Source organism: Pteronotus mesoamericanus, unplaced genomic scaffold (genome assembly GCF_021234165.1).
Source record: "Pteronotus mesoamericanus isolate MK-2021 breed Mesoamerican mustached bat unplaced genomic scaffold, CSHL_Meso_final contig_55, whole genome shotgun sequence".
NCBI lineage: Eukaryota > Metazoa > Chordata > Mammalia > Chiroptera > Mormoopidae > Pteronotus > Pteronotus mesoamericanus.
The window spans coordinates 7,931,196-7,954,659 of NW_026555198.1; the positions used below are offsets into that span (position 1 = coordinate 7,931,196).

Consider the following 23,464-nt stretch of genomic DNA (forward strand, 5'->3'; position numbering starts at 1 on the left):
AAAGAACTCACTCGACTCCACTCTAAGAAGACAAATGATCCAATAAAAAAATGGGCAAAGGACCTGGGCAGATGCTTTTCCAAGGAGGAGATACAGAGGGCCCAGAGGCATTGGAAAGGATGCTCTGCATCACTAGCCATCAGAGAAATGCAGATCAAAACCACCATGAGGTACCTCCTCACACCGGTCAGAATGGCCATCATAAATAGATCCACAAACAACAGGTGCTGGCGAGGCTGTGGACAAAAGGGAACTCTAGTACACTGTTGGTGGGAATGCAGACTGGTACAGCCACTGTGGAAGGCGGTGTGGAGTTTCCTCAAAAAGCTGAAAATGGAACTGCCTTTGGATCCAGCGATTCCCCTGCTGGGACTATACCCTGAGAACACCAAAACGCCAATACAAAAGAACCTATGCACCCCAATGTTCATAGCAGCACAATTTACAATAGCCAAGTGTTGGAAGCAACCTAAGTGTCCATCAGTAGATGATTGGATCAAAAAATGATGGTACATATACACAATGAAATACTACGCAGCAGAAAGAAAAAAAGAACTACTAAACTTCGCGACAGCATGGATGGAACTGGAGAGCATTATGCTAAGTGAAATAAGCCAGGGGGCGAAAGACAAATACCATATGATCTCACCTATAAGCGGAACCTAACCAACAATACAAATATGCAAGGACATATGACCAGCAACACTGAAAGGAAAAGAAATCAACAGAGACAAGAGGGAAGGAGGGAGGAGCGGGCAGGGAAAGGGAAGGGAAGGGGAAAGTCAAGGAACATATAGCAAGAACTCATGGACAAAACCAATGGGGAAGAGCTGAGGGAGGGAAGGAGGAGGGGACAAGGGAAAGTGGTGGGGGGGAGGCAGAGACAAATGTATTTAAAAATAAAGAAAGAAAGAAAGAAAAAAATAAAATTAAAAATTAAAAAAAAAGAAATAGATAAGTTCCTGGAAACATACAATCATCCAAGACTGTCAAGAAGCAACAAAAAAGTGAACAGACTAATAACTACTAATGAAAGTGAAATAGTAACCTAAGGAAAAAGAACTCCCACCAAACAAAAGTCCTAGACCAGATCACTTCATTGATGAATTTTACCAAACATTCAAAGAACTAATACTTATTTTTCTCAAACTATTCCAAAAAATTCAAAAGGGGGGAAGGCTCCCAAGGTAATTTTACAAAGCCAGCATTATCCTAATTCCAAAACCAGGCTGACATTACAAAAAAGGACAATTATAAGCCAATATCCATGATGTGTGTAGATTCAAATGTCCTCAAGAAAATATTAGCACATTTCATGCAGACATACATTAAAAAGATCACAAACCATGATCTAGTGAGATTTCTTCCTGGGATGCAAGGTTGTTTCAACATCTGCAAATCAATTGTGATATGCCACATAAACCAAATCAAGGATAAAAATCATATGATCTTATCAATAGATGCAGAAAAACCATTTGAGAAAATTCAGCCTCCATTTATAATAAAAACTCACCAAAATTGGACTGGAGCAAACATACTTCATTATAATAAAAACCATATATAACAAACCCACAGTAAATGTTATACTTTAAATTTTTTTCAATTAAATTATTGGGGTGACATTGGTTAATAAGATCATACAGGTTTCAAGTGTACATTTCTATAATACAAGATCTGTATATTGCACTGTGTGCCCACCACCAAAAGTCAAATCATCTTCTGTCACCATATATTCAGCTCCCTGCACCCCCTACAATGCTCATACCCGCTTGCCTCTAGTAACCACCACAATGCTGTCTGTGTCCACAAGTTTCAGTTTCAAATCCCACATATGAGTGAAATCGTATGTTTCTTGGCTTTTTTATAACTGACTTATTACACTTAGCATAACATTCTCAAGGTCCATCCATGTTGTTGCAAATGTCAGTATTTCATCTTTTCTTATGGCTGAGTAGTATTCCATTGTGTATAGGTACCACATCTTCTTTATCCAATCCTTTATCAAAGGACACTTTTGTTGTCTCCATGTTTTGGCCACCGTGAATACTGCTACAGTGAACATAGTGGTGCATATATATTTGTAAATACATGTTTTTGAGTTTTTCAGGAATATACCCAAGGAGAAGAACTGCTGGGTCATCTGGTAACTCTACTCTTAACTTTTTGAGGAGCTGCCAGACTGTTTACCATAGTGGCTGTACCAGTCTATCCTCCCACCAGCAGTGAATGAGGGTCCCTTTTCTCCACAATGTCTCCAACACTTGTTATTACCTGTTTTGTTGGTAATAGTCATTCTAACAGGTATGAAGTGTTATCTCATTGTAGTTTCTTTTTTTCTTTCTTTTTTTTGGTGATGAGTTTTTTAAATTTTTATTTTTAAAGCATTTTTATTGTTATTCTGTAACAGATGTCCCAATTTTTCCCCTTTTGCCCTCCTCCGCCCATTCCACCCCCTGCTCCCACAGTCAATTCCCACAATTTTGTCCATGTCCATGGGTCATTCACACAAGTTCTTTGTCTAGTTCCTTCCCCTTCTTTCCACCTTTATCCCCTCCCCCCCCACCCCTCTGATCACTTTCAGTCTGTTCCATGTTTCCACGCCCATGCCTCTGGTTCTATTTTGTTTGTTAGTTTATTTCATTCATTAGATTTCTCTTATAGGTGAGATCATATGGTATTTGTCTTTCACTGACTGGCTTATTTCACTTAGCATAACATTCTCCAGTTCCATGCATGCTGTCATGAAGGGTAGGAGTTCCTTCTTTCTTTCTGCTTGGTAGTATTCCATTGTGTAAATGTACCAATGTTTTTTGATCCACTCATTTACTGATGGACACTTGGGCTATTTTCAGCACTTGGCTAGTGTAAATAGTGCCGCTGTGAACATAGAGGTGCATAAGTTCTTTTAAGTTGGTGACTCAGGATTCTTAGGGTATATTCCCAGCAGTGGAATCGCAGCAGTGGGATTCCCAGCAGTGGGTCAAGAGACAGTTCCATTTTTACTTTTCTGAGGAAATTCTGTACTGTTTTTCATAGTGGCTGCATCGGTCTGTATTCCCACCAACAATGTACTACAGGGTTCCCTTTTTCCCACATCCTTTCCAGCACTTGTTGTTTGTTGATTTATCAATGATAGTCATTCTGACAGTTGTGAGGTGATATCTCATTGTGGTTTTAATTTGCATCTCTCTGATGGCTAGTGATGTTGAGCTTCTTTTCATAAGTCTATGGGCCATGTGTATGGCTTCCTTGAAGTGTCCATTGCCCATTTTTAAATTATATTGCTTGTCTTCCTGGTGTTGAGTCGCATGAGTTGACTATATATTTTGGAGATCAAACCCTTGTCTGATATATCATTCACAAATATGTTCTCCCATGTAGTTGGTTCCCTTTTCATTTTGATCATGGCTTCTTAGCTGTGCAGAAGTTTTTTAGCTTGACATAGTCCCATTTGTTTATTTGTTTTCCTTTATTTCCCTTACCCTAGGAGATATTTAAGCAAAAATATTGCTACATGGGATATCTGAAATTTTCCTGTCTATGTTTTCCTCTATGACTTTTATAATGTCATGACTTATATTTAAGTCTTTCATCCATTTTCAGTTTGTTTTTGTGTATGGTGTAAGTTGGTAGTCTAGTTTCATTTTTTTGCATGTACCAGTCCAGTTATCCCAACACCATTTATTGAAGAGGCTATCTTTACTCCATTGTATGCTCAGGCCCCCTTTTCAATAATTAATTGGCCATAGAGACTTGGGTTTATTTCTGGGTTCTCTGTTCTTTTCCGTTGATCAATGTGTCTGTTCTTATGCCAGTACCAGACTGTTTTGTTTACAGTGGCCTTGTAGTATAGTTTGATATCTGGTATTATGATCCCTCCTACTTTGTTCTTTCTCAAGATTGCTGAGACTATTTGAGGTTTTTTTTTGGTTCCATATAAATTTTTGAAATATTAGCTCTAGATCTGCAAAATATGCCATTGTTATTTTAATGAGAATTGCATTGAACCTATAGATTGATTGCTTTGGGTAGTTTTGACATTTTAATCATATTAATTCTTCCAATCCATGAACACGGTTTCCATTTATTTGTAGCTTCCTTAATTTCTTTCTTCAGTGTTCTATAGTTTTCTAAGTACAGGTCTTTTACCTCTTTGGTTAAATTTATTCCTAGGTACATTATTTTTCTTGTTGCTATAGTAAATGGGATTTTCCCCCTAGTTTCTTTTTCTGATATTTCATTGTTGGTATACAAAAATGCCATCAATTTCTGAATATTGACTTTGTATCCCACTATTTTGCCAAATTCACTTATTAAGTCAAGTAGTTTTTTGGTGGAAACTATAGGGTTTTCTGTGTACACTATCAGGTTGTCTGCGAATAATCACAGTTTTACTTCCTCATTTCCAATTTGGATATCTTTTATATCCTTTTCCTATCTGTTCACTGTGGCTAGAACTTCCAATACTATGTTGAATAAGAGTAGTAAAAGCAGACACCCTTGTCTTATCCCTGATCTTAAGGGGAAAGCTTTTAGATTTTGCTCGTTTAGTATAATGTTGGCTATAGGTTTCTTGTATATGGCCTTTATTATGTTGAGGTATGCTCCCTCTATTCCCACTTTGTTGAGTGTTTGTATTATAAATGGGTACTGGATTTTTATGAAATGCTTTTTCAGCATCTATTGATAAGATCATGTGATTTTTGTCCTTCATTTTGTTTATGTGCTATATTACCTTTATTGATTTGGGAATATCATACCATCCTTGCATCCCTGGGATGAATCCCACTTGATCATGGTATATGATCTTTTTAATGTATTTTTGAATCCAGATTGCTAATATTTTGTTGAGGATTTTAGTGTTCATTGTAGTTTTGATTTGCATTTCCCTACTAGCTAGTGAAGTTGAACATCTTTTCATATATCTGCTGGCCATCTGTATGTCTTCTTGGGAGAGCTGTCTGTTTGGGTCCTCTGCCCATTTTTTTCTCTTCTTTTTCTTTCTTTTCTCTTCTGCCCATTTTTAATAGGATTTTTTGTTTGGTGTTGAGTTGTGTGTTTTCCTTATATATTTTAGATATTAACCCTTTGTCAGAGCTGTTGTTTGTAAATATAATCTCCCATTTGGTCAGTTCCCTTTTTGTTTTATTGTTGGCTTCTTTTGCTATACAGAAGCTTTTTAGTTTGATATAGCCCCATTCATTTATTTTTGCCTTTACTTACCTTGCCTTTGGGGGCAAACATAAACTCTTCTTTACAACCAAGGTCCATAAGTTCAGAGACCTTGAAAACAATACCTATGTTTTCTTCTGTGTAATTTATTGTTTCAGACCTTATATTTAGGTCTTTGATCCATTTTGAATTAATTATTGTGCATGGGGACAAACTGTAATCTAGTTTCATTCTTTTGCATGTGGTTTTCCAATTTTCCTAGCACCATTTATTGAAGAGGATTTCTTTTCCCCATTGTGTGTTTTTGGCTCCTTTGTCAAAAATTATCTCCCATATACATGCAGTTTTATTTATGGGCTCTTAATCTGTTCCATTGATCTGTGTGTCTGCTTTTCTGCCAATACCATGCTATTTTGATTATCATAGCTCTGTAGTATAATTTGAAGTCAGGTACTGTGATACCTCCAGCTTTGTTCTTTTTTTCTCAGGATTGCTTTGGTTATTCAGGGTCTTTTGTGGTTCCATACAAATCTCGTGATTTTTTTGGTCTATTTCTTTAAAAAATTACATTGGGATTTTGGTGGGGATTGCATTAAATCTGTATATTGCTTTGGATAATATGGCCATTTAACTATTTTGATTCTTCCAAATGTTATACTTATGGTAAAAAGCTAAAAGTATTTTTTAAAATCAGGAACAAGGCAAAGATGTCCACTTTCACCACTCATATTCAACATAGTATTGGAAGCCCTAGCCCCAGGAATTAGACATCAAAATGAAATACAAAAATCCAAATTGGAAAGGAAGAAGCCAGACTGTCATTATTTGCAGATGGAATATTACTATATATACAGAACCCTAAAGATCCCACCAAAACCTACAAGAACTTATAAATGAATATAAAGTGGAGTAGCAGGATACAAAATTAATATTCAGCAATCAGTTGCATTTTTATGTACCAATAACAAACTCAGGGAGAAAAAGAAAAAGTAAAATGCCTAGGAATAAATTAAACCAAGGAGGTAAAAGACCTGTACTTAGAAAATTGTATGACACTAAAGAAAGAAATTTAAGGAGCTACAAATAAGTGGAAGCATTTACTGTGTTTATGGATAGGAAGAATTAACATCATTGAAATGTCCATACTACAGAAAGAAACCTACAGGTTCAACACAATTTCTGTCAAGCTACCAATGCTGTATTTCACAGAACTAGAAAAAAATTTCAAAAATGTATATGCAACCAAAAAAGACCCCAAATAGCCACAGCAATTTTGCGAAAGAAAAATAAAGTTGTAGGACTCACTCTACCTTATATCAAACTATACTACAAAGCCTTAGACATGAAAACAGCATTGTACTGGCATACAAACAGACATATAAATCAATGCACCAATTAGAGAGCCGAGAAATAAACCCACACCTATATGGTCAATTAATCTATGACAAGGAGGCAAGAATATACGATGGGGTAAAGATAGTCTATTCAAGAAATGGTTTTGGGAAGATTGGACAAATATGTACAAGAAAATGAAATTTAAAACCTTCTTATATTGTATAAAAGAATGAACTCACTGGCCAAGATGGAGCTATAGATAGACATGTTTCACCTCTTCACACAACCACAAAAAGATATACAACTAAATCTGAAAACAAATAACACCCAGAACTGTCAGAAAACCAAACTGTATAGAAGTCTGACAACCAAAGATTTAAAGAAGCCACATTCATCCAGACAGGTGCCCTTTATAGGAAGTCAAAGCAGCTCTACCTAATACACAGAAACAAACACAGGGAAGCTGCCAAATTGAGGAGACAAAGAAATATAGTCCAAATAAAAGAACAGAAAAAGATCTAAATGAAATGGAAATAGCCAACCTATGAGATGCACAGTTCAAAACGCTGGTGATCACTATGCTGAAAGAACTCATTGAGTATGGCAACAACACAAAGGAAGAAACAAAGGCTGCGCTAAGTGAAATAAAGAAAAATCTGCATGGAACCAACAGTGAAGGAAAGGAAGCTGGGACTCAAATCAATGATTTGGAACACAAGGAAGAAATAAACATTCAACCAGAACAGAAAGAAGAAACAAGATTTTTTTTTTTTAAGAAAAGGATAGTATAAGAAGACTCTGGGACATCTCCAAAAGTCCCAACATCTGAATCATAGGGATGCCAGAAGGAGAAGAGGAAGAGCAAGAAATTTAAAACTTATTTGAAAAAAAAAAATGAAAGAAAACTTCCCTAATTTGGTGAAGGAAATAGGCATACAAGTCAAGGAAGCACAGAGGGCCCCAATCAAGTTGAACCCGGAGAGGACCATACCAAGACACATCATAATTAAAATGCCAAAGGTTAAAAATAAACAGAGTATCTTAAAAGCAGCAAGAGAAAAACGGAAAGTTACCTACAAAGGAGTACACATAAGACTATCAGCAGATTTCTCAAAAGAAACTTTGCAGGCAAGAAGGGACTGGCAAGAAGTATTCAAAGTGATGAAAAGCAAGGACCTACAACCTAGATTACTCTATCCAGCAAAGCTATAATTTAGAATGCAAGGACAGATATAGTGTTTCCCAGAGAATGTAAAGCTAAAGGACTTCATCATCACCAAGCCACTGTTGTTACATGAAATGTTAAAGAGACTTATCTAAGAAAACGAAGAACAAAACCATGAACATTAAAAAGGCAACTATCAACAACTATCAACAACTGAGTCTAAAAAAATTAAGTAAACAACCAAAACGGGAATGGAATCATAGGTGTGGAGATCATTTGGAGCGTTATCAGCTCGGAGGTGGAAGGGGGAGAACAGGAAAAGGTGGAGGTATTAAAAAGCATAATGGGTAGGTACAAAATAGACAGGGGGATATAAAAATAGTATAGGAAATGGAGAAGTCAAAGAACTTACAAGCACAACCCATGGACATGAACTAAAGGGGAGATTGCTGAAAAGAAGGGACATACCATGTGGAAGGAGGGGCAAAGGGGGAAAATTGGGACAATTGTAATAATATAATCAATAAAATACACTTAAAATATTAAACTCAAAATAGAGAAAAGACTTAAATGTAAGATGTGAAACCATAAAACTCGTAGAAGAAAAAACTCTCACATTTATCTTAGAAATATTTTTTTCCTGCTATATCTCCTTGGGCAAGGGAAACAAAGGAAAAAAATAAACAAATGAGACTATATCAAGCTACAAAGGTTTTGCACAGCAAAGAAAACCATCAATAAAATTAAAAGATAACCCACTAAATGGGAGAACATATTCGTCAATGATGCATCTGTTAAGGGGTTAATATCCAAAAAGAACTCATACAACTCAACACCAAAAACAAAGAAACAAACAAACAGTCCAGTTAAAAAGTGGGCAGAGGACCTGAAGTCTGTTAACTTTGAGTCAAACACATTTGTGAACAGAATAAAAGGTATAGGTAATATAGAATGAATAATGCAAAAGTCACTTCTACAAATTTGTAATGCATTCAGATACATAGACTCAAATGTTCAAATTATAACCCACTTTAGTTATGGCCAGCTCAGTTTCTTCCTAGTGGCCATAGATTAACCTAGGAAGTAGTCCTATGTTACCATAGATATCCATAAGGTGGATTCTACATGTGGATAATTGTACCCAGAATCTGCACTCTTGGGATGACTCACTCTGTCTCTTTTCTCCAATTCTTTTTTTAAAGATTTTATTTATTTATTTTTAGAGACAGGGGAGGAAAGGAGAAAGAGAGAGGGAGAGAAACATCAATGTGTGGTTGCCTCTGGAGCACCCTCTACTGGGGACCTGTCCTGCAACCCAGGCATGTGCCCTGACTGGGAATCGAACCTGCGACCCTTTAGTTTGCAGACCAGCACTCAGTCCACTGAGCCACACCAGCCAGGGCCCTTTTCCCCAGTTCTTGATAACCTTTCTGCTATACAGACCAAAGAGTGTGGCAGTCAAATATTATTATCTGTCACCAATTCACAGCAACTTAACTCCACTGTATTCAATTATACTGAATCTGGTAATTTTCTTTGAAAATTTAGAAGCAAACAGTAAGACGGATGTAATTGGGATAATCATCATTAAATAGTATTTATGAGGCATTTTATGCACATATAAGATGTTTTTGTTTGTAAGCAACACTTTAACTTGTTTCTCACAATGCCCAGTCAACAGTGATGCAGACAAAGAAACAAGATATAAAAAATTGAAAGCAATACAGCAACTAAATGGTGCTATTATAAGATTCTGTTCCTCTACGGCTCTAGCCAATAAGCTAAATGGTTTAAATGTTGCTAAGAACCTTCTTATTTCTACTAGCATTATTACCTTACAAAAAGTCTATGTCAGTTGCAAGAGTTCACTGCCTTCCTTTCCCAACAGCCCTGGTGATGGACACTCCTTCCCTATGAGGTCTATGAATGAGTCACAGAATCCACTGCTAGCAAATGAAGAGGCCTGGGAAGACAATGATGATCACAACCGAGGTAAGTAGGCTCAAAAAGAAGGAATTCTTTTCTCCACCCAGCAGTCCAAGCAGTAATGAAGACTATGTTACTACAACCAATGTAGTGTAGTGAGCAAATAGTGTCTAGAAATATTATATAACATGTCAACCTTATAAGTTCCCTCTGGATGGGCAAGGACAAGTATGGGCAGATTTGTTTAGCAAATATAATTGGCTTAGTTAGGATGAGATGGCAGCCTGGGAGGTTCATTACCAGCTTTGTGATACCATGATTAATAGCTAATAAGATAAATCAGAAAATAAAATAAACAGTGCTATGCATTTTTGTAAACACTTCTGCCAGTTGGTCACTCATGGTACTTTGCTTGAATTAATTCTATCAGTGGGCAACAGCTTACCTTTTCTACCCTGACTTATTTACATTGCTTATATTTTCTGTAAACTCTCATTCCCATTGCCTTTTAGAATGGTTTAAATATGTGAAAAAAAGAGATAGTATTGCAGGCAAAGCATGTAATCTGCTTTTCTAAAAAGCAGAGGAGCAAAGGAAAAACAAGGAAGCAGAACTTTGCCCTTCCACCTTTCTCCCACCAGATTATTGAGTCATCTTGAAATATTTTTGTGAAGAGCTGAAAGTTAAGTTCTCATAATATGTACCCCCATTGCCACCTATTCTTTGTCTTTATGTAATGCTATGATTACTACTGTGTCTCCAACATTTGTTTATGCTGTTAATAACAGGCTTCAGAGAGTAATTTTTAGTGGCTAGTTGCAATAATGCAGTAGCTGAAAGAGATTTTGAATAATAATTTGAGGCTCATTAAGGTGGGGAGCAGAGCTGGGAAACAAGCCTTTCTAAATATTCACCCAGTTAGATTATCTAGGCCCAGATTCTGTACCTGGAAAGTCCAGTTTTAGAGTGAGTTATATTAATAAGACTAAAGCAAAGCAAAGCAGTCTCAAATCCATAATGACAAAAGTAAAGAGTTCTTGCCCAGCCCAAAGAAGTTATAACAGAAGAAACTCCCTTACCTTCTCTTGCTGACTCTTTATTGGAAAACTGTGTTTTGATTTACCTTCCTTCAGCTATCAGACTTTTTGAACAGACTTTTACTTATAGCAGTTTCTAGTAAAGGTAATAACCTTTATTTTGGTATTAAAACACCCAAAGTAATATAAATCAGAGATTTACAATGTCTTAACCTGGTTCTAAATATCTCCATAATGGAAAAAACAATTTTATATCTGAGCCTGGTGTTGGCAAGCAGAATACTTTAAGTCTAGATGTAGCACTACATTATAAAGAGGTTATTTTCTTGAACTAGTTTCCAATTCCAGACTTGATAAAAAAAATATTCAACCATAAAAACGTTATAGAATCACCAGTGTGAGCAGGACACAGGGATCATGATGTGGCCAGGGGGAAGACAGGTGGCAGATTTTCATACCTGGGGCAGCAGAGGACGTAGGCCTTGTAGGTCCAGTGTGAGTTCCCTGAGCCGAGGAGCTGCTTCTCAGGCATCTCCTGCCAATCGAAACCCCAGAGTGGGGACTCACTTAGCCTGTGTCACCATGACCAAGGCCAGTAGCAAGTGCAGGAATTCCATGACAAGCTGGAAGGCAAGAAACTGAACCTGAGCCTCAATGACCTGAATGAGGTCCCAATCAAGGAGCTGGCTGCCCTTCCAAAGGCCACTGTACTGGATCTGTCCTGCAATAAACTGACTACTCTACCATTGGATTTCTGTGGCCTCACACACCTGCTGGGCTAGACCTGAGTAATAACAAACTGCAGCAACTGCTGCCAACTTTAGCCCTCTGGTCAACCTCCAGCATGATGTCCTCAACAGAAAGCTGGTCACCCTGCCTGGCAGCTCTGCTCAGCTCAAGAGCCTGAAGTGGCTGGAATGAAGGACAACCCCTTAGATCCTGTCCTGACTAAAGTGGCAGGGGATCACTTAGATGAGAAGCAGTTTAAGCAGTGTGCCAACAAGGTGTTACATACAGCACACAAAGGCTGTGCAAGTGGACCGGCAGTGAGAGAGGCAGCGGCAGCTGGAAGTATTAGAACAAGAGGCTGAGAAGAGGCTAGAGGCTAAGCAGCTAGCTGAGGAGGCTCAGGAGTGGGAACTCTGGAAGCAGGAGAGGCGGAAGAGAAGGAGCACTGGAAGAGAAGGAGTACGATGCCCTCAAAGCATCCAGATGGGAGCAGAATAAACCTAAGAAGGAAACAAATCAGGCCCTGCAATCCAAGTCCAGCTCTCTGTTCTGTAAGCCCACCCCAGAAACACAAGTGGTCCTGGGCTGTGCTGAAGCTACTGCTGTGCGTGGCCAGTGGGCTGGTGGTGTGCTGGGTGACAGAGATGCAGCTGCCTCTCTGCATCGACATAATCACCATCTACAAAAATGTGTCCTGGGTCTGCACAGACATGACATCCTCCAATGGGAGACCAATTCTCAGGAGTGAGTTTGTCCTCAACAGCAGCTGCCTCCGAGCCTTGGAGCTTGGATTCCTATGGAATTGGGTTCTGCTGGACACAGCCTCTTCTTAGCATCAGGCCTACCTGTGATCTCAAATGGCTGCTGATGGGTACTTGAGAGCTCTTCTTTATAAGACTTTGTTCCTGGTGGCATAAGAAGTGGGAGTTGGGAGAGGAAAAACCTGAATGCCTAAAGGAATAAGCTTGAGGGTAGGGAGAGGAAAAACAGTGCCTTTTCTAGTTGTTATACAAAGCTGTGTAAAGGCAAGGCTCATTTCTACTAAATGGTCAGCTGTCACTACATTTTTACTTTTGTATGTCACAAACCCTTTCTTTTATTTCTCTCTGGGTAGCCAGGGCAGATCAGGAGGCAGTGGGTTGTTATTGGGGACTAGGGAAACATCATAGTCTGCAAATCTAGCCTAAGTCAGAAGGGAGGGACACGCCTATTTTCTTAAGGACCCAGGCATTCAGACATTTTACTGACCATATGAGACCTCAGGCTCAGAAAGGGACTTCAAGACTATTCAGCGCAAGAGACCACTTGCACATAAGGAGTTTGAGGCCTTCCATGACTTGCTTATAGTCTCCCAGTATTTTGAGATAGCTGGACTCCCACTCTGGTATCCTTTTTCCCTCTATCATTTTGCTTTCCTTATAATGTCCTGAGAGAACAGAACTCACACAATTGAGTACATCTCAACCAGAGTATGGAATCTTTATGGCCCACAAATAGAAATCTCATAGCCATTAGGGTCTTGGGCAGTTTCTATAAAATGTCTCAATTTTAGAGCATTAATTCGCTGATTGCCAGTAAACAAGAAGGCAGACCCTTGCAAAGCAACACTGTCTGTGACAGAAGTTAATAGTTGGTGTGACTAAATACCTCAAAGGCAACCTGAAAATTCAAGCATCATAGAGACTGAGGTTTAGAATTGTTTGATTGTAAACCTAGAACTTACTTATGCAGTGAAGGGAATCAAGTAGCATCATGGCATTTAAAAATGGTCAGGAACTGTAATGACTAGTGCAAATAAGGGCAGGACTACCATTCTCTTTTCTGCCAGAGTAAGCATTTTCTTGTTAAGTGCCTCCTTTGCTTCATTTTGACCACAGCTGGATGAAGGGATGAGAAATGGCCGTGTCATGGTGCTCGTTCACTGAAATTTCCCAATTGCAAGCTCCTTGCCTCTCACCCAAGAGAGCAAAAATCTGTTATGGTTCAGAGACGAAGAGGATGGAGTCCAGCTTGTTAGTCATCATGGCCCAATTGAATAGGATTGCCACTTGTGACTGTCCTAGTACTGGAAGAAAAAACACTTTTCTTCCCCAAGAATAGCTCTGCTGCATAGGCCCACACATTACTTGGACTCACTGCACATTCCTTTATTCTTCCTCCAAGCTCCAGAGCTATTGGTACAGATGCTTAATTGAAACTAAACATATAGTACATAAGATTGAGAGAATACAAAAGTTGGCATAGTGATCAGATCCCTTCCCTGGTTGGTTGAAGCAGCCTGAGTGGGTCAGAGGAAGGTTGGCACACATCCAGCCTAGTAAAACCAGTCCACTGAGGACAGTTCACTCATGATCTCAAGATTTGATGCTTAATATTCTTTTGGATCTCTATAACTATTAAATATGTAACTGAATGGTTAAAAAATGCTATTTTATAATTTACAGAGTACTTTCATATACTTTTTTCATATTCTTGGTATACCACAATTGTCAGGGTCAGTGGGCATTATTATTAATACCATCCCCAATTTATAATTGAGGACACCAAGATTTGGAAATGTTAAATAACCTGTCCAACATCACATAGCAAGGAAGAGGCAGAACTTGGATTTACAGGAAGGTATCCTGCCTGTCCCTTGGACAAATACATCTGAGACACAGTGTTATGATTGGATACCATCTTGTTGTCTGATGCATTCAACACCTTCTTACATAAATTGTAAAATCATACTCTATAAACTCTCTTTAGCTTTAGCAAGAGCACTACACCATCCCAGATACAGGAAGGTTTTTTAAAGTCCATTGAAACTGATTCCACAATCCTCTTTTATCACCCATTTCAGTATCTAACAAATTTAACTATTAGAAAACTAATTTTCTCTAACACAAGTTCTTATGCTTCACTATTTGTACAGTTGATTCTGTTATCTTAATTTTTTTCTTTTTTTCAGGTACAATTCTATAATACATCTTCTACATATTGTATTGTGTGTTCATCACCCCAAGTCCAGTCTCCTTCCATCACCATATATCTCCCTGTACCCTCTCCTACCTCCCCCAACCCCCTTTCTCTCTGGTAATAATCATGCTGTTGTCTGTGTCTATAAGGTTTTGTTTTTTTGTTTTTTGGGGGGTTTTTTTTGCTTGATCCCTTCACCTTTTAAAAAAATATTTTATTTATTTATCTTTAGAGAGGGGAAGGGAGAAAGAGAGGGAAACATTAATGTGCAGTTGCATCTCACATGCTCCCTACCATGGGGGACCATACCTGCAACTCAGGCATGTGCCCTGCACTGGGAATCTAACCAGCGACCCTTTGGTTCACAGGCCAATGCTCAATCCACTGAGCCACACCAGCCAGAGGGAAGGGGGAGTACTAGGTGGAGGGGGGCAAAGGGGGAAAATTAGGACAACTATGATAGCATAATCAATAAAATATATTTTAAAAATAAAATAAGTTGAACTAATAAAAAAGAAAAATAACAGAAGAAATAACCTAATATTTGTTAAAGCCATAATGTTGGACTCATGAGGAAAGTTACGCATTATTGCCTCTTAATTCAAGGGTCCTGCAATTATTTGGTAAGATAAGACACATACACGAAAATTTCCCTAACAAAACACAGTACAAGATACGTTTTTTTAATTAAATAAATAGAACCATAAAGTTTGTGTTAGAATAAAGAAAAAGACAGTGTAGTCTGGAAAGACCTTACAGAGGAAGTAGAATTTGGGCCTTAAATAGTAGATAGGATTTGGATTGGTGGCGAGAAATGAAGAGGCAGAGGCACAAGGAAAGTCACAGGTGTGATATATAAGACTCCAAGCTAAGTAAGAGGAATATGAAGAATGTAGCCCAGGTTTAAATGGTAGGGGACAGATGGGAACTTTAAAATCAGAGACGTTCTCACTTTTATTTTAATATAATTTCCAACCCTTGCAGAATAGGCTTGCATTATAGAACATGATTATTAGATTAATCCAGCAAGCAAATTGGTGTCATATCAGGTAGGTCCATAGATATAAGACTAAGAACTCTTATGGATGATAAGGAACTTCTAATGGTTTTTGAAAAGGGGCATGGATGTGAGGAAAATTTTGTTATAGGAAGATAAGGACATGAACTATCAAAGCACAGTTCCATCCTATGACAGAGATTGCTCTAATCCTTAGACCTTCTGAGGTGATTGGTAAGAGCCTGTCTCTTCATCAGAACTCAGACTTTACAAGTACATCCTGTATATAAGAGCACTGGTTCTGAGACAAGAGGCCTTTCACATCAAGAGCTTTGTTGCTTGAAAGCATTTCTGGTTGATATTCTCCCAGTTACCTCCCAGTCAGACAGCCACTGAATGTTGCTTGAAGAAAAAAATTACCTTATCACTTAGTTTGGGGGGCCTAACCAGACCTCTGTGATGATGCTTGAGGAAAATTAAAATATTACCACAGGACTTAGGCAAGGTTCTGAGTTAAATTCATGCTTTCTACCTCAAAGAATATATTTCTTTAAGGGCACCAAGTGGACCTTATGCATTTTCATGCATAGTGGTGATAGGTAGGTGGTGATAGGACCAACTATGGAAGAGTCTTTAGTTTTAGTCAGTTCTTTTCCAGCTTTCCATATAAGAATTCAAGATACATAGGCCTATACTAACATCTTACCAAATTGATCATCCCGTAAGAAATATATATATACGATTACATATGATTGGGTGCATGGTTCTTTTCCACAAGGTTATTTTCTCTAATTCCTACATATAAGAGGCATTACCATTCTGGGGGAGCATGTTTGGCTAGTTACCCAAAAATATATAGGAAAAAGAGAGGGGAGAAGGGGAGAGTAACATTTCTTAAATTTATTTAAGGAGATAAGACACATACACAAAAAGTTGCCTGACAAAACACAATACAGGATATTATGTTTGACCAAATGAGTAGAACCACACAGCTTGTGCTATAGGAATTCTAAGGCGATTGATTCCCATAGGCTGGTCTGGTTAGGAAAGGCTTTACAGAGGAAGTAAAATTGGGTCTTAAAGATCATATAGGATTTGGATTTGTGGAAAGGAATGAAGAGGGAGAACATACAAGGAAAGTCACGAGTAATGCACAAGACCCCAAGTTAAGTGATGAAAAAAGTAATCTGGCTCAAAAAAAAATGTTTGGATGTTAAGGGATTGCATAGGAACTCCTTGAAGTCAGAGATCTTATCACCTTCATTTCATTATTCTCTGCAACCCTAGCAAAATAAGGTCGCATATAGATGATTGTTTGATTCCGAGAGTACCACTAACATTTGTTGAATGACTATTATATGCCAGGTGATCTATAGGCATTGTCACATTTAAGAAACCTAATTACTTTGTGAGTTGTAAATATTAAATATTAAATAACGCATGGTAAATAAATTCTTACTGGACTACCCCAAAACAACAGAACACAGAGGGAAGTCCAACAAACAGGCTTTACTAGATTTCTCTCTGCATGCCACATTTAATTCATATATGCTAAGGTTCCCTTCTGAAAGCAGGTTTTTCTATCTGAATTCCTTTAGAGGAAGGACGAAGTTTCTTTCTGAATCTTGTTTCTTAAAGTCAATATGCTAAAAGGCATATTTTGGAGTGGCAAAATTTTGTTCTTCCTCAAGTGATAGTGATACAATGAAATACAAACTTTAGAAAGATTACTCAGGTACTAGTATGCAGAATGGCTTGAAATTTGGAGATACAAGAACCAGGAATAGATAGTCAGGCCTGTGTCACAATGGCTTCATGAGCAGTGGTGGCACTAGGAATGTAAAGGGAGGATCAAAGTCAGAAGACATTTTAAATAGCTGGAAATAGTCCCAGTGACTAGAGAGATCTGGGAGGCATTTGTATAGAGATGGTAGTTAAACTCTTGAGAGGTGTAGAAGATAATCAAGTGAGAGAATAAGGCTAGGAAAGTACATATAATGTAAAATTTGTAATCACCGAAGCAATGTTGACATACCTCCACTTGGACAAGGAAATGAATGGAGAAAAGGTCGTAGGGGAAAGACAGAATATTAGATGACACTCATAATCAGGGGAGAGCATCACAAAAATACTGTGAATGACAAAGTATTGCCTTTTATAGATGAAAAAGCTGAGGTTGGGGAAGTAGCTTGACTTATGTAACGCCATGAAGCATTTGCAGCTCAACCTAAGGTCTTCCAGATTCCACATTGTGTTCATTTCCCTACTCTTCCCAATCTCTGAGAACCAATGGCTAGAAAGAAGTTTACATATACTGTTATGGTCACTTCCCACATATCAAGGGTTCATGTGGGAACAGAAGATTTTAAAGGAAGAGAGGATATCTAGGACAAGGCAGGAAGACAACCATAGCTGACAACATACGCTAAGACTAAAATGGCATCATTCTTGGTTGAAATCAACCTCTACTGAGTAATGGTGAAATTACTGCAGCATAGGCAGCAAAAGCAGGTGGGGATTGGGAAAGAGATTAAGTACAGATGGTAGAAGGAGAAGGTAAACTGACTTCCTAAATTCTGCATTTGTCTTCTAATTGTGCAGAGCTGATTTTTTGAAGAATCTGTATTTTTTCAATTTAGCCCTCACCAGATTATGACTCCACCATTGCAGCCTTAGCTTAATCTCCCCTGGGAGTGTAACCATGAAGGAAGGAAGGTGATGATTGTGGGGTTTTGTTTGTTTGTTTGTTTGTTTAGACAGAGGGAAAGGGAGGGAGAAAGAGAGTGAGAGAAACATCATTGTGTGCCTGCCTCTCACGCGCCCCTGCTGGAGACCTGGCCTGCAACCCAAGCACATGCCCTACACCAGGAATTGAACCAGCAACCCCTTGCCTCACAGGCTGGCACTCAATCCACTGAGCTACACCAGCCAGGGTGATAATTCGGTTTTTAAGCTCAGGCTTTGATGTCTGCAAGTCTGATTTTAATTCAAATAATTGCTGGAAGGAAGGGTCCTGTGCCAAACAGGTGTGTGGATTGCAGTGGTAAAGAGTAAAAGAAACCCATTTAGCAGAATACTAAAAGCCAGTTTCTGAAATATTGCATTGCCCATACATATCTACAAAACTTTGAGACAGCCAACCATCAGCAAGAAGTAGCAAGAGAAATAGTGCATTGCATTTCCAGAATTGCCTTTCATACTTTATCAATTGCCTTCTGGGTAGAAATATATAAGTGAGATGAGAGAGATGTATGCCAAAGCATTTGCTAACACCTTTTCTCTGAGTTATTTGACAAACATGAGTTGCTCTCTATCCTTCATTGAAGAGCTGGTCCAGTGCAGCTGCTTTCTGTTCAGACTTAAGGACAAGAATACCCTAAGTCTGGGATTCCAGACGAGACAGAATGTTGAACCCCACCATGAAGCCATGATTCCAAAGACATTCTCAGAGCCACTTTTAGTTTTCCACTCTTTCTGGAAGAAAGCAACCTTGTCTCAAGAATCTACCTAGTTAACTGTGGCAAGGGAAACCTACCCTGGCTGGCCTCTGTCTTCTGGAATCCAGACCTCACACTTATGAGGGCACTGTGAATGGCATGTTGATTTCATAAAGTAGAATGTACTAAGCAGAAACTGTAAGGGTCAATCACTGTCAGCTGTTTTTAACCTCAAAGCGTCAAGTGCATTTTACGCAGGAAGTATAAAGAAGGTGACCATCTACACATTAAGCAAGCTGATTCAGGTTGCATTTTGCTCACCAAAAATGCTGGAGGTTGGAAACAAAAACATTTGTAGTATAAATAATGTTGGCTGTTAATTTCAGAGCCTCTTATTTTCTAGATCCCTCATTCTTTTTTAAAAACATACCAACAGCCCTGGCTGGTGTGGTCAGTGGATTGAGCACCTGCCTGCAAACTGAAAGGTCACCAGTTTTGTTCACATGCCTTGGTTGCAAGCCAGGCCCCCAGTAGAGGGCGCACGAAAGGCAAACATGCAATGATGTTTCTCTCCCTCTTTTTCTCCCTCCCTTCCCCTCTCTAAAAATAAATAAAATCTTTTAAAAAACCCACACCAGCACAAAGTGCTATAACAGCTACCTCAATTATGTCCAGTGGAATAACAGCAAGACAGAGTAATTTTGTGAGTAGCAAGACTCAAAACATTCCATTAAAAGCCACATGATGTTGAGCTGTCATCACAGCTATTTAAGTCAAATACCAGCCGCTATTATAGATCAGATAATGTTGATAAATAAAATAATCTTAGTTCATAGTACAGCAGGCTGACTACTCTTGGAATGTGAATGTCTGGGCTGGTTACAAATGCTTCAGTATAGCACAGCAATCTTTAGAGATTTACATATGTCTGCTGACTCTAGGGGTTGAAAAAGAAGGAAATATTCCAGTGAATAAATACCCACCCATACAAGAGGAAAGGGTATTTGATCACCTTCACTTTTTTCCTATTTCAGTTTTTTTATTTTTAAATCATTTTTATTGTTATTCCATTACAGTTGTCTCAATTTTTCCCCTTTGCTCTCCTCCACCCAGCCCACTCCCCGCTCCCACAGTCAATCCCCACCCTGCTGTCCATGTCCGTGGGTCATTCATACATGTTCTTTGACTAGTCCCTTCCCCTTCCTTCTACCATTGTTCCCCTTCTCCGTCTTCTCTGGTTACTGTCAGTCTGTTCAATGTTTCCATACCTGTGTTCTATTTTGTTCATTAGATTCCTCTTATTGGTGAGATCATATCGTATTTGTCTTTCACTGACTGGATTATTTCACTTAGCATAATGCTGTCCATTTCCACCCATGCTGTCATGAAGGGTAGGAGTCCCTTCTTTCTTTCTGCTGTGTAGTATTTCATTGTGTAAATGTACCACAATTTTTTCATCCATTCATTTACTAATGGGCACTTAGGCTGTTTCCAGCACTTAGCTATTGTAAATAATGATGCTATCAACATTGGAGGGCATAGGTTCTTTTGAATCAGGGCTCTCAGGGTATATTCCCAGCAGCATAATCGCTGGGTCAAAAGGCAGTTCCATTTTTAATTTTTTGAGGAAATTCCATACTGTTTCCCACTGTGGCTACACCAGTCTGCATTCCCACCAATAGTGCATTAGGGTTCCCCTTTCTCCACATCCTTTCCAGCACTTCTTGTTTGTTGATTTATTGATGGTAGCCATTCTGACACATGACCACCTTCCCTTTTCAACCTTACAGATTATTCAGACGGTTCATCATCTCTTGCGGTGGAAACAGAAACGTAGCAGTTTTCACATTTCCTGCATCTCTAAGACAGGTCAGTATTCTGAGGGAGGCACGTAGAATGCAACCTGGACTACTAAGAGACAGCTTTGGGAGGTACTAGGAAAGGAGTAGGTTGTCACTCTGGTGAACAAGATGTTAAATTCTTCACTCTTGTATTGTTCATATAAGTAGCAGTTCCAAACATAATTTCCCTGTGTAATGTACTAAAAAAGATACCTTTATTCTCTGTTAACTCACACTAGTCTCTTGGACTAAAAGACCCCCAGGGTATCCAGAAACTGTCAAATATCCCATTCAGGTTACGTGCTTTCATGCTATGAATTATAAATCTTGTTCTGGTGCATTTTAGGCCTCTAAAATGATATAGATTACAAATAGGGTCTTTTTTTTTTCTACTTTATTTTTATTGTTGACACTCTTACCGATGTCCCCATCCCCCATCGCCTGCCTGCCTCCCCCTTCCCTGCGGCCATCACTACCCTGTTGCCTGTGTCTATGGGTCATGCATGTATGTTCTTTAACTAACCCTCTCACCTTCCTTCATCCAGCCCCCCCAGCACTACCACCTCCCCTCTGACCACTGTCAGTCTGTTCCATTCCTCTGTCTCTATTTTGTTCATCAATTTATTTTGTTCATTAGATTCTAGGCTCTTTCCGCCTGAGTCCATTATGTCAGTTAACAATCTACTCTTACCCGCTCACAGGAAAAAGCACCATTCTTACACTCCAGTTCTCCCAAAACGCTACTAATTTGTTCAGCAGTGTCAGGCAGCCTTACACATGAAATTGTCTTTGGTCTAGTGAAAAGCTAAACAGCCTTCTCTTTGCAACATTCACAAGTAAATAATCCAGTGTAATTTAATATTAAATGGAGATTTTTTAGGGATAGAAAAACCATTGAGTTCAAAGCTCTGATCTAATAAACCTGCCAATTGTATTCCCATGAAAAAGCTAGCAATTATTAAGAAGCCCATCAGTCTGTTTATGGGCTCTCAGGTCTTCACTTTTTTTCCCTTATAAAACCCTCCTGTATGCCAGGATAGCTGCTTTATAACACCTTGTATTTGCCAGCCCCTTTGCTATTGTATTTGATTTATGTTATCTCATTTAATCCTCGCAGCAACTCTGTGAGGTGAATGTTATTATTCCCATTTTACTTATGAGAAAGCTGAAGTCCAGAGAGTTTAAATCACCTATCTAGCTAGTCAGCGGATAAACTAAAATTGCAAATCAGGTCAGTCTGACCTCAGAGCATGCTCTTAACACTATGGCACTACATTTAAAAATATGGCTTTGACTGTTTACCGGTACCTTCACTTACAATCAAAGGTTAAAAACAGGAAAGAATTAAATGTCTTTTTATCCAAAGCCCTAATGAAATCTTTGATATTTAAGTGAAACAACCCTGTATGGTAGCATTTGGATTTCAGTTATCCATAGTATATACCTCTCACATTTTCTTATTTTCACATTTTACTATGGATATTCTATGAAGCACTAGTACTTTGACATGTTAACAGATGTTGAAGGGGAATGAAGTTCTCTGTTGAAATAAATTTAGGGAACCCTGCATCAGCAAAATTAGAGGCTTGTCTTTACCATAGGGATTCTCAAGACTTCTACTATACAAATGAGTTTTGTGACTCTCCAAAAGGAGGTTGTAGTAGCCCTCTGAACCTATTTGACTAAAGTTATTTTATTTTGTGCAGATCATGGAACCTTGTCTTTAATGTAGTACTTATCAAGACTTACAATATACTAAGGAACTTTGTCAATCCCCAAAAGTGGAATAAATCTTACCAAACTTACATTACCATATATCTCTTTTTTCAGAACATCTTGAGGGAATGTTAAATCATAAAATATATTTTATTATGATTTCTTTGATAAGAAAAATTGCTTTTAAGCAATGCTTTTCTTGGGCACTCTGTTAAAATAAATTAAATGATGAATTTTGTAGGAAGAGTGGGAAAATCATTTCTAAACTTATCAAGATATGAAGAATTTTTAATGTATATAGATAATAATTGTAGTGATATTTTATAAAAGCTCCAAATAGAAAACAACCTAAATGTCCATCAATAAAAGAATGATTGAATAAGTTATGTATGTCTAGGTCCAAACTATTAGATGCTTTTTATGTATTTATTTTTAGAAGTTTTAAAAATTAAAATATGAAGAATAAAGCAAATACCCACCTATTTACAACTTAGAATGAACAAATGCTAACATATTTTTAATTTTTAAAAAATTTTTATATATAAAACATTGCCATATTTTTACACAAAAAGCATGGATTCTAGATGATATTTTCTTCAGAATGAAAATATAAACTTGGAAAAATATTCATAAAATATATAAAACAAAATTTAACATCCTTAATTTACAGAGATCTTGGAAATCAGTAAAAAAAGAAAATCACAACAGTTAAAAAATGGGGAAAGGTACAATTGACAAAATAAAAGTAAAAAATGAAAAATAAACATAATTTCTCTCAACTTCATTAGAAAACAATACAAAATAAAATGACCCCAAAAATAAATTTTTGTCTACAAAGCAGTCAATTTGTGTAAGTTAGATACCTAGTTTTGGCAAGGATAGGTGGAAAACAGGTGCTTTTTAAATTTTTATTGTGCTGAGGTTATGTTGAAATCTAAATTATTTAGATTTCAAGGTTACAATTCTATCTGTGTATTATGTGTTCACCACCCCAAATTTACCACTTATCTCCCCTTACCCTCTTCTACCTCCCTATCTCCTTTCCCTCTGTTAATCACCATACTAATGTCTGTGTCTGTGAGTTTTTTTGCTTAATCCCTTCACCTATTTCACCAAACCCCCCAAATCCCCCTTCGACAGCTGTTAGTCTG

The 23,464-nt window shown here is 38.1% G+C and overlaps 1 protein-coding gene and 1 pseudogene across 2 annotated transcripts in view; both read left to right on the forward strand.

Moving 5' to 3' along the window:
* ZDHHC15 (zinc finger DHHC-type palmitoyltransferase 15) overlaps nt 1-23,464 on the forward strand; it is a 120,185-nt gene that overhangs the window by 93,631 nt on the left and 3,090 nt on the right. For both annotated transcript variants that reach the window (XR_008529643.1, XM_054579570.1), the window contains exons 10-11: nt 9,561-9,664; nt 20,547-20,625. Coding sequence is in view for 1 of the 2 variants with exons in the window: in XM_054579570.1 (XP_054435545.1) it covers nt 9,561-9,664; nt 20,547-20,593 (151 nt within the window). In the remaining variant the exon portion in view is untranslated. The remainder of the gene's footprint in view (nt 1-9,560; nt 9,665-20,546; nt 20,626-23,464) is intronic.
* On the forward strand, nt 11,218-12,112 carry LOC129075490 (leucine-rich repeat-containing protein 59-like; annotated as a pseudogene).